Source organism: Bos indicus x Bos taurus, chromosome 7 (assembly GCF_003369695.1).
Source record: "Bos indicus x Bos taurus breed Angus x Brahman F1 hybrid chromosome 7, Bos_hybrid_MaternalHap_v2.0, whole genome shotgun sequence".
NCBI lineage: Eukaryota > Metazoa > Chordata > Mammalia > Artiodactyla > Bovidae > Bos > Bos indicus x Bos taurus.
In genome coordinates, this window is record NC_040082.1 from 46,002,279 (window position 1) to 46,013,605 (window position 11,327).

Below are 11,327 nucleotides of genomic sequence, written 5' to 3' on the forward strand. Positions count from 1 at the left end.
GGGGAGGTAGGTGGCTATAGGCTGGGCTGCAAGAGAAGTGTCTCCGGAGGCAGGAAGTTTTGTTTTGCGTCTAAGGCACTAATACACATACACAGACACACTTCAGGATATAGCTTAACAGGTGTCAGGAAACAAAGCAAGTTGCTCCGCGGCTATTCCTGCTACCCTCAGAGCCAGCCCACTGGAGAGGCCAAAAGAGTACAGTAGCACATGTGTGCCCAACAAAAGACCACCTTCAACACGTTGCCCCACAAACACACATGCTTACAAGGAACACAAACTCCTAGGAATGGGAACTTTCTCTACTGGAGCCCTGCCTCTATCTGGAGAGAGTAAACAACCCCGACCCAGCAAGATGCCTCCAAGCAAAGCAGTTTGCTGGATTCCGGGACACAAACAGCCCTGAGATGCTGGTCATACTGAATTCCCAAGCCCTTGTGGACGCGCGTCATTATTGGTGTTACTGCTCCTGTTTATTTGGCTTTCACCCGTTATTACTGGGAGAAGCAGTATCTATCCGCTGTCCCATAAATTCAGGGAGGGTGGGGGTCCTCTTTGAGAAGCATGACAACCAGGAAAGGGAAATGGGGAACAAAAAAAGCATGCGGCATCATGTTGAAACCTGCCTCCAAGTTGCGAGGCTGGAGCTCAGTGATGGGGAGAGCTAGGAGGAGGGGAGAGGGACATGTGGATGTGTGTTTGTGTGTGTGTGTGTGTGTGTGTGTGTATAAAAGGCAGACCGTCTCGTGGACAGAAAATCTAAGAGGAGTGGGCGATTGAAGGAGTAGGGGGAGAAAAACAGGCTAGGAAGTTCCAGAATTGGAGGAGCGGGAACCCCCAACCCAGCATGGCAGACAGCAGACAGAGGCAGCTAGGAGAGTCCAGAGTGGGAGAGAGAGCCCCCTTCACCTGGGGTAGGGGGTGGCTTTTTAGGATTATTTTAGTGAATGCAATGAACCCAGCATCCTTCATTCCTTCTTTTAGAGGGTCTCTTTCCCCTCCCCCAGAGGAGAAATCACTGCCTCTCTCAAATATAAATGTGTATATTTAATACATAATCATACACATAAATACACACACCACACATATTTATATAAATAAATGAAATCAGGCATCATCTACCAAGCCATGGAGTTAACTCTTTAAACACCTACCACCTCTTTCCTTGTTAGAGCCTGATTTTTTTTTTCTCCAAAGCAGTGGTTCCTCCATTTCACATGCTCATGCCTAGAGTGTGAGTGGTGTGTGAGGACCTGCGTGTGTTTATGTGTCTGTGTGTGTGTGAGAGAGAGAGAGAGACAGAGCACAGTTTCCTTCTCTGCCCCATATCCCATCCAGAGAAGCCCCCTCCCCACACCATCGCCCAAGCCTTCACATCGCTGCTGGACAGCTTGGGGTAGATGGCCAGCACAACAGCCCATAGTGGGGGTGGGGGAGGACACAAACCCCCTCCCCCTCAAAAAACTGGCCAGACCCATGAAGTCCCACCCCAGGCTGCCCCTTTCACTCACCGATCTGGATATTGTTGGGGAAATTGGCACCTACTACCGCGCCTAGGAAACCGGTGCAGAAGAAGGCAAAAATGTGCTGCATATTCCTTTTTGCATTGGCGAAAAAGAAGCCCAGGTCCAATCATAGATTTGGTGTTCCCCCCTTCCCTTTCTTCCTTTCTCTCTTCTGCCGATTCTTTTCCTCCTGCCGTTCCTTCCTTCCTCGCTTGCTTCCTGCCTGCCTTCTGCGAGGTTTGTCTGTTTCCCTTGGAATCCGAGCGCTTAAACTGCAGCGTTAACACCAACTGACAGCCAGATTAACTGAGCACGGAAAAGAGAAGCCTGTCCTCCTGCGAGCTGAGCGCCGCTCCCCCTCTGCTCTGCTCTGCTCTCCTCTCCTCGCCGCCTGCCTCTCGCTCCCTCCCTTGCTCCCTCGCTCTCCCCCTCACTCTCACACAGGCAGCCAGCTCTACGCTAATACCCACCAGCAAGCCAGCTCCCTGGATCCGCAGCTGACCTCCTCTCCCCATGGCCCCCTGCCTCCCCATCCTCACCTTAGCCTCCTGGTTGGGTGTGCTGATGGGTGGGTGGGCGGGTGAGGGGGTGTGATACCTGGAGCTTGCTCCCGAAAGGGACAGCCCTACCATTCCCCTTCACCCTCCCCCGCCTTCCTCAGCTCTCTCTGCACCCCCACCCCAGCCCCCCAGCCAGCAGAAGCAACTGGGAATGTGGGTTCAGCTGTAAGTCAGTAGGTGGCAGGGGGTCCCCACAGTAGTCCTGCATCCACCCGATGCTTGCTGCTTGATCTAGGTCACTTTTCTAGGAGTGCGAGAGCTGTGCTGGATATATCTCTTGCACTCCACTGGCCCAATTATTCCTACAACTAATTCCTGAGGGGAAGACCCTAGAAAGCCCTGCTAGGAACTTTAAAGGAAAGAGGCTTCCCCACCCCCCCCCACCCCCCCCCCCCCCACACTGGGAGGAATGCTAGAAAGGCAGACTAGAGGGTCTGGAATGATTGGCAATCACATGTCTTGACTTGGACACTCGGTGGTCCCTGCTGCCTTTACAAGTGGAATTGGTGGTCTCTTCAATCCTCTGCATTTTAAATGAGCCCCCTTCCCCCTTCCTCTGCATTCCACAGGAGTCTACAGCATCCTAATCTTGTGGGTGTACAATAAAGGCTAAGGATACTTACACAGAGCAATTACATGAGTCATTTTGCAGGGATTCTAGTGAGAGGAGCCAGGCTTCTTTCAATGATCTCTGGATGTTGGTCATTACTAGAGTAAACTGGAACTCCCTAGACCCTGCTGGACAGGGGCTTCTGCTGAAACAGTCCCTAAAGAAGACAGCTGTGTTCAGGGCCATCCTGTGGGTTGCATAGCAGTCGTCTGAGCAGTCACAGAGCACTTTACAGTTTCTGAAGCAACTTCACAGGGTTACCTCACTCTCTTCTTACACCGGCCCTGGGAAGTGTCCATGAAAAAACAAACAAGCCTCCAGGGATTAAATCATAAAGACATAGATTTGTTAAGATGGAATCTGAACCTTCAGCACCAGCATACACTTTGACCTATGAACTTGAATGTTCTGGGCAATTTGCCCACTGTCCTGGTCAGAACCCCCACCCAACAGTTGAAAATCCATGAAAAGGAAACCACATTTTTTCCTCGGTTAGAACAGGAGAGAATAATAGGCTTTGAACTTGGTTTTGCTTTGCCACTTGACTAGGCCATTTTATCAAAAAACTCCTCTCTTCCCTCACCAACATTACATAATCACATACACACACAGGACAGCTACAAGGGCTGGGATTTGCGAGAAATATTGGACTGTTCCATGGAGCCCCTAAACTAGGAACCACTTAGAGGTTGGATGCTTTATGATTTCCTCTGCACTTTCACATATATTAATTAGCTCAAGTGATTTTATAGCTAATGTTTATTCTTTCCCATGGGCCAGGTACCATACTGGGCTTCCCCGGTGGGTCAGTGGTAAAGAGCCCACCTACCATGCAGGAGACATAAGAGATGTGGGTTTGATCCCTGAGTCAGGAAGATCCCCCAGAGGAGGACACATGGCAACCCACTCCAGTATTCTTGCCTGGAGAATCCCATGGACAGAGGAGCCTGGAATGCTACAGTCTGTGGGGTCACAAGAGTCAGACACAACTTAACAACTAAACAACAGCAAGGTACCCTACTAAGCAGTGTGGCATCATTACTTGTGCAGCAATGCCTGTGGTAGGTAATCAAATCCCCATTTTATAGATAAAGAAACCGAGGCCTAATCATTTACCCCTGTTTCACTGTTAACAGGGAAAAGATGGGGATTTGAACACAAGGAACACTACCATCAGGCCCAAGCTGTTAACCCTCAGACTCCAAAAGCAGGAAGAACTGGAAGGGGCATAGAAGTAGTGTCATTATCAGCTTGGGAAGGTGTGAGAACAGATCAGGAACCCTCTAAGGTTTCTGACAACAGGAAGAGTCTGTGATGCAAGGATTCCATCTTAAAATTTCTCCAATTGCATTTTTTGTCTCTTACTATTTTGAATGGTATCTGGGGATCTTTTAAGTTTTTCTGAGCTTTGTGTCTGGTAATAATAATAATTAGGCTGTCACTGAAAGCTTCACACTTCTGTCACCTTTCAGAGCAAGATCTCAAAGCCCTTTGCAAGGTTTAATTAGCAAAACCTCAACACCTACCTGTAATGGGTAAGACTTGTTTTGCCTACTCTGGGGCAGAGGGACTTAAAGGAGTCAAAATGATGCATTTTCGATGACCATTATAAATCATATAGTCAAACGGATTTTCCTAAAATATAGCTCTAACTGTGTCATGACCCTGCTCAAATATGGTCAAGCAGCTCTCCTTGGCCTATTAAATACGTAATTATTCAGTCATCAAATAAACCTGGAGCTTACATATCTCAAGCATGGGCATCTAGGTCAAATTACATTTAGGGTCAACTCTTTATCCTATTTCTAACTCAAGCATTGATGGAGAACTTTCTCTGTGTCCAATGGGGAATCAGGTGAAGGGGTTATGGAAAGGAATCAGACACAGTCTCTGCCTCAGGGCAGGTGACTGTGGTGGAAGAGGGACACAGAGGGACCCAGCCAACTGTCATCCAAGGCAGCCATGAACGTGTTCTAATAGAGATGTAAACTCCACACTGGGGAGCACGGGAGGAAGTGACCAATATGTCTGTCTGCAGGGAGCTGGCGGGGCTTCAGAAATGCTGAGCTGGTAAGGAGGAGACGACCGGCAGAAAGTGAGGGCTGAGGGAAGACTTCAGACCAAGGAAAAAGCATGTGCAGGGGCAGAAGGCAGGTGAGGACGCCATATGCTCCATGAGCCTGAAGCCATGGTACAGACTGGAAAGACAGGGTAGGGAATTGTGAGACTTCAGAGAGGGCAGGGTCGGGATTTGGAAGCCACTGAATTTCTGGCAGCCATGGAGAACCATGGGATGTGTTTTACTAGTATGATAGTTATACGGCCAGGAATGGATGTGAGGAAGAAGAGACTGACTGCTGGTGGGAAGTGCTTTTCTTATATCTCAGCCTCAGAGGTTAGCACTACATATCATACGTCCCTGAGTGGCGTGTTCTGATGTTATCCTTCATTAGTTGTTCTATACTGTTCTTCTGTAGCTCCCAATCCTATTTGCCATCCCCGATATCAGTCTGGAAGACTTGACTGTTCATAATCTGTCATGATTGATGGCAACCCAACCCTACAGATACATGATAAACTGTGATTGACATAGCATTTGTATATCCTTCATCTCACTTCATCCTCCCAACAACCCCACAAGGACAGGAATTAGAACCTATTTTACAGATTAAGGAAGGCTCAGGGTGGCTAGATGGTTAGCTTAAGACAATAGTTATCAATGGACAGTGATTTCACATTCCCCACCCCGGGAATATTTGGCCATGTCTAGAGATGTTTTTGGTTCTCACAGCTGGGGAGGTGTGACTGACATCTGGTGTGTAGAGGCCAAGGATGCTGCTGAACATCCTATGATACACAGGACAGCCCCCACTGCAAAGAATTACCTGGGCCAAAGCATCAGTGGATTGAAACACCGTTCTTAAGGGCCCATAACAATGAGCACACCAAGCACTAGTCACCAGCCCCCGATTCTAGTCTCCCTCTCTGTTATATTACATTGAAGAAAAACTACATTCATCTTCTTTCAAGGCTTTTCACATTTTAAAATGGGATCCCTGAAGGTGGGTGTCCCGAAAAGTCCAAATGGACAAGTATCTCATGGAGGGGTTCCAGCTGACAGGCCCGTGGAAAAGCTTTCCTAATGCTGCTCAAATGGTGCCCCAGAGATAGCACGACCACCACCCCCAAGTCAGTTCTGACCTATCCTGGTTCATTTCTTTGGCATAATGTAAGTTCCACCACCATGTGGCCAAAATAGCCTCAGATTTATTTATTTGGCTTTGGCCTTATACCACAAACCAAAGAGAATCGCGTTGGGCAGGGATTTCACATTCAAATGCCTCTTTGGGCCAAGCAGGCAGATGAATGAAGTGAGCCTCCAAGTTGAGGAGAAGGCTGTGAGAGCAGAGAGAACAGGGCCTAGGCTGTATCCAAAGTGGTTGCAGGGCTGGAAGGCAGCTGACGGTTGCCATAAGGAAGTGTAGGCCTGGTGTGGACAGATCTGATTTTCATTTTTAAGAGAGAGCAGAAATAAAGATTTTGTGGGGCTTATTCTTTGTTGTTCTTGTTCGTTTTTTTCATTTTATTAGTAGGTTTTATTGGTAATTTCCCCCCCCCAACTTTGAACTTTTTCTTTCGTATTGGAATATAACTGATTAACGGTGTTGTGGTAGTCTCAGGTGTAAAGAAAAGGACTCAGCCATACATATACATGTATCCATTCTCCCCAAACCCCGCTCCCATCCAGGCTGGCATATAACATAGAGTTCCATGTGCTATACAATAGGTCCTTGTTGGTTATTTATTTTGAATTTAGCAGTGTGTACATGACCTCCCAAATTCCCTAATTATCCCTTCCCCCGGCAACCCTAAATTTGCTTTTTTGTTTTTTTAACAACATTAAGTATAACTTACTTGCATTGGGCAGGAAAAACAAAGGATAGAGGGAAGTGTCTCTGGGCTTGATCTGGCCCACAGGCTACCTACCAAGTGTCAGTTCTAGTTAAGTGGAAGGCAGCCACCAGCCCCAGTGCCAACTTGGGGAACAAGTTCATCTCCTTTCTGGGCCTCTGTTTGCTCATCTGTAAAATGGCAAGAGTCTCTCACTTGATGGCTGCCTATTGTTTTGGCTTTGACATACCGCCTTTGATGCATTTGACAGAGGAGGCCTGGGGAGACCCGTGCTCTCTGCCTCCTGTTTCCTGGAGTGGCATCAGCCTGGCCCTTGCCCTCCCTGGGCTCACGTCTCCATCTGTAAAACATGGCGGGGGGCAGTGTGCTAAGGTCTCTTCTGGCTTGAATGTTTTGGGCTTCTAGTGTAAAACAATTCAAGGGTGGGAGAAGCCATCAAATTTATGATCTGAGAATAGATTGTTGACAGCTAACAAATTGGGAAAAATGCAATCAGAGAGAGGGTGCCTCTGTGGCTTTCGAAAGGCCCCGTTTTAAAAGACATAGGAAAAAAAAACTAATAATGATAATATTTTCCATGTTATTAGCACAATTCCTGCAGAAGGCTCCTAAAATACTCTACAGGCTGTGTGTGGCAGGAGTACCACCCCGAAGAATGTAATTACCCACCCTGGAGCTCTGCCAGGTTTAACAGCATTTTCTGTCTTTTTCACCCCCTCTTCTTTCATTCTTCCCTCCCCTTCTCCCACAAATGACAGCATTTTCATAAGCCCTCAGCATTACTAGGTAATTAGGGAGCAGTGCAAGTTCTGGAAAACACCCTGGGGCAGGATCAATGCCTTAAAAATAAAAAAGGTCTGTTCCAGGGGGAAGCTTCTACACAGAGCCATCGTTACTGTGGAGATTGGAGGCACTAGTTACTCCTCCAAAGCAGTCTTAGTTCCAGAAAGGCTGCCTGGGTGCTGCTCACAGGGGCAGGTGTCCAGAGCACAGAGCTTTTCATGGCCCTCCTGAGGGGCTCTGTCCACAGGCCAGAGAGTCACGCTCTCAGAGCATCCTCATTGGATGCATGAGTTTGGATGAGCCATTTCAACTTTTTGTCTCAGTGTCTTGTCTGTGAAATGGGGACTGTAAGAGGAGCTGTGAGGATTAATGAATTATTGCCATGATTGTAGGGCGGGGTCAAATGTGATTCCTGGAGGTTGGAGTCCAGGTTCCTCCTGGCTCTGGGGCCTTCCACGAAGTTCCAGTCTACTTCTGGAATCTTCTCCTATAGTTCGGTTTGCCAATTTCTTCTTAAAGGCTTCCCCACATTCTCAAAACATTTGTCCCTCAGGAGCATACATACTACTGATTTGAACTACCCCCACCTCCACCCCAGGCTGCTCCTCCTCTCGTTTCTCCCAGCTCCCTCAGTGATCCCTTCATTTATCCGGTCATTAAGCTGAGCACTCCATAGCCGACCCATTACTGAGTTCTATGAGCTTTACTTTTAAAATATAGCCAGAAACCAACCACTTTCAACCACCTTTCCACCCCAGATCATTCATCCCCGCTTATCTCTCATCTGACTCATGGCAATCCTCACCAACTTTTGTTTTCCCTCTTTCTTTACTTCCCCCATCCCCTGCCCCAACCATGGCATCATAATCAGTTTTTTGTATAACAGCCCAAATGAAACTTTTAGTAGTCTCTAGCTCTAAAAACAGAGAAGGCAATGACAACCCACTCCAGTACTCTTGCCTGGAAAATCCCATGGGCGGAGGAGCCTGGTAGGCTGCAGTCCATGGGGTCGCAAGAGTCAGGCACGACTGTGTGACTTCACTTTCACTTTTCACTTTCATGCTTTGGAGGAGGAAATGGCAACCCATTCCAGCGTTCTTGCCTGGAGAATCCCAGGGATGGGGGAGCCTGGTGGGCTGCCGTCTATGGGGCTGCACAGAGTCAGACACGACTGAAGCAACTTAGCAGCAGCAGCAGCAGCCCTAAAAAGCCCAGGAACTTCACATCATACTTAGAAGAAAATCCAAACACTGGCTGCTGGCTGTCTATTCAATCCTTCTTCCCTTGTTCATGCTAAGCCAGTCACACTGGCCCTCTGGCTGTTCTTTGCATAAACATCATCGTGACTCAGGACTTAGACCAGCTCTTCTTTCTGCCCTAAAGCTCCAGCTGCAGAAATCTACATTCCTTCCTCCCTCGTGTCATTCAGGCCTCTCTCCTAAAGTCTTTACTTTAGAAAAAGTTCTAAAATGGAAGCCTACCTCCTTCCAGGGTTTTTGTCTCTCGTACCTTGCTTTATTTATTTATTTGCAGTATTTTTCGCTGGGCTTTTCTGGTGATTAAGCTGGTAAAGAATCTGCCAGCAATGCAGGAGACCCTGGTTGGATTCCTGGGTCAGGAAGATCTGCTGGAGAAGGGACAGGCTATACACTTCAGTGTTCTTGGGCTTCCCTACTATCTCAGAAGGTAACGAATCTGCCTGCAGTGCAGGAGACCTGAGTTCAATCCCTGGGTTGGGAAGGTCCCCTGGAGAAGGGAACAGCTATCCACTCGGGTATTCTGGCTTGAAGAATTCCATGGACAGGGGAGCCTAGCAGGCTACAGTCTGTGGGGTCGCAAAGAGTCAAACACGACTGAGAGACTTTCACTTTTCCTTGGTGACTTAGATGGTAAGGCATCCTCCTGCAATGTGGGAGACCTGGGTTCAATCCCTGAGTTGGGAAGATCCCCTGGAGGAAGGCATGGGGACCCACTTCAGTATTCTTGCTTGTCGAATCCCCATAGACAGAGGAGCCTAGTGTGCTGCAGTCCATGGGGTCACAAAGAGTCAGACTTGACTGAGTGGCTAAGCACAACACAGCACATTTATCACTAGCTGGTCTTCCCTGGTGGCTCAACAGTAAAGAGTCTGCCTGCAGTGTAGGAGATACAAGAGATGCCAGTTTGATCCCTGGGTCAGGAAGATTCCCTGGAGAAGGCAATGGCAACCCACTCCAGTATTCTTGCCTGGAAAACCCCATGGACAAAGCAGCCTGACGGGCTACATACAGTCCATGGGATTGGAAAGAATTAGACACAACTTAGTGACTGAACACGCACACACACTCTGGGTTTCTGCAAAAGCATTTGGTAGGGCAGGCACTTTGAGAGGCAGAAGCAGTTAAGATCTGTGGCCCAGTGCATAGGTTCTCCTAGATGTCAGACACCAGGCTTTTGCCTCCATAGTCTCCCCACATGGCTCAGGGAACCATCTACCTTTGTGATGGTTTTGCTTTCCCTGCCCTGTACTTGCTGAGCTGTGACTCTGGCTATGTCTGTGATGGTGGACAGAACACTGCAAATCACGGCTGGAAAGTTATGGAGGGAGAGCAGGCCAAGAACACACTTACTTTCTCCCTAAACTCTTTAACATTAAAGTGTCAGGAGGTATTCATGAGGAGCTACTCTGTGGGAGGCCCCCACTTTCTCTGTTTCCCTGAGTCAAGAAAGCAGACAATGTAAAGTGGGTTGCTTCTTTGTGGAAAGAATCTGAGGGATGGTTATATAGAATGGGGATGTGTAAAGTCATCCACTCCAGCCCCCTTGTCTCAATGGATGTAGATGTCCTCTAAACCAAGAAGGGCCCTCCATAGGCAGTGACCACCCTGGCAAGTCCAAGGGTTGTTGTTGTTCAGTTCTGTCCAACTCTTTGCAACCCTGTGGACTGCAGCACGCCAGGCTTCCCTGTTCTTCACCATCTCCCGGAGTTTGCTCAGACTCATGTCCATTGAGTCAGTGATGCCATCCAACCATCTTGTCTTCTTTAATCCCCTTCTCCTCCTGCCTTCAATCTGAGGGTGCTGTCTCCATAATTTGTTTAATTATTCATCTACTGCAGGACATCTGAGTATTTCTAGCTTGGGGCTATTAAAAAGCAGCTATGAATTTATACACACAAAATAAATGAATAAACACACAGAGTATCAAGGAGTCCTTCTGCCACAGAGCACGCCTTCCTCCTGTTGTCCCCCAGCTCCTGATTTCCGTGCCCCCAGTGGAAATAGCCTCCTTTGCGCCCTTGAAAACTGACCAGTCCCTCCTGATCTGCCATCCCTGCACCAGCCCCCCAAGGGTCTCTTCTCTCAACACTCTGAAGCCACCTCTCCCAGGGGAAGGTCAAGTTGCAGCTAGGTGCTATGACATCACCACAAGAGGTTGAAAGACTTGGCCCAGGATTAAGTGCTAAAAATGAGAGCCTCCAGGAGCCGACTGGGGAAGTGTAGTCTCTAGGTTTCCCAGCGCTGGAGGATCCCAGGCACTGAGCAGTATAACTGGCATTATTTCTCAAGGATTATGAAGATGGCTCAGAATTTAGCCTAAAACAGTAGATGTCAGAGCCAAGCTTGCCAAAAGCTAGCCCACATGATTATTAACTATGTATTTGCCCAACTAATATTTAGAACATGAACTCTGGACTCAGAATGCTTGGATTTGTAGGTTAGCTCCAAGGCTTATTACTGTGTGACCTTGGGCAAGTTACTTAAGCTCCCTGAGCTAACCTTTTCTTACATGTAAAATGGGGATAATAATATCTAAGAGGGATGGTGTGAGGATTAAATGAGAAAACACTTGACCTTCAATACACGTTCACGGTTAGCTATGAATTATTGGCATCTTATTTGGGCTAGCACTGTACTGGGTATGTGGTATGAGAAAGATTATTTCTATCCTGTTTTTTTGAGAAAAATAAAATGAGGA

The 11,327-nt window shown here is 47.9% G+C and overlaps 1 protein-coding gene across 8 annotated transcripts in view; it reads right to left on the reverse strand.

Moving 5' to 3' along the window:
* GRIA1 (glutamate ionotropic receptor AMPA type subunit 1) overlaps positions 1 to 2,796 on the reverse strand; it is a 349,668-nt gene extending 346,872 nt beyond the window's left edge. For 3 of the 8 annotated variants that reach the window (XM_027545894.1, XM_027545893.1, XM_027545888.1), the window contains exon 1: positions 1,512 to 1,916. In XM_027545894.1, the coding sequence (XP_027401695.1) occupies positions 1,512 to 1,593 (82 nt within the window). In that variant the 5' untranslated portion in view covers positions 1,594 to 1,916. Of the gene's footprint in view, positions 1 to 1,511; positions 2,032 to 2,688 lie in introns of those variants that run through there. The other 5 variants (XM_027545890.1, XM_027545887.1, XM_027545891.1 and 2 more) reach the window with 4 other exon arrangements.
* Between the last annotated feature and the right edge of the window lie 8,531 nt (positions 2,797 to 11,327).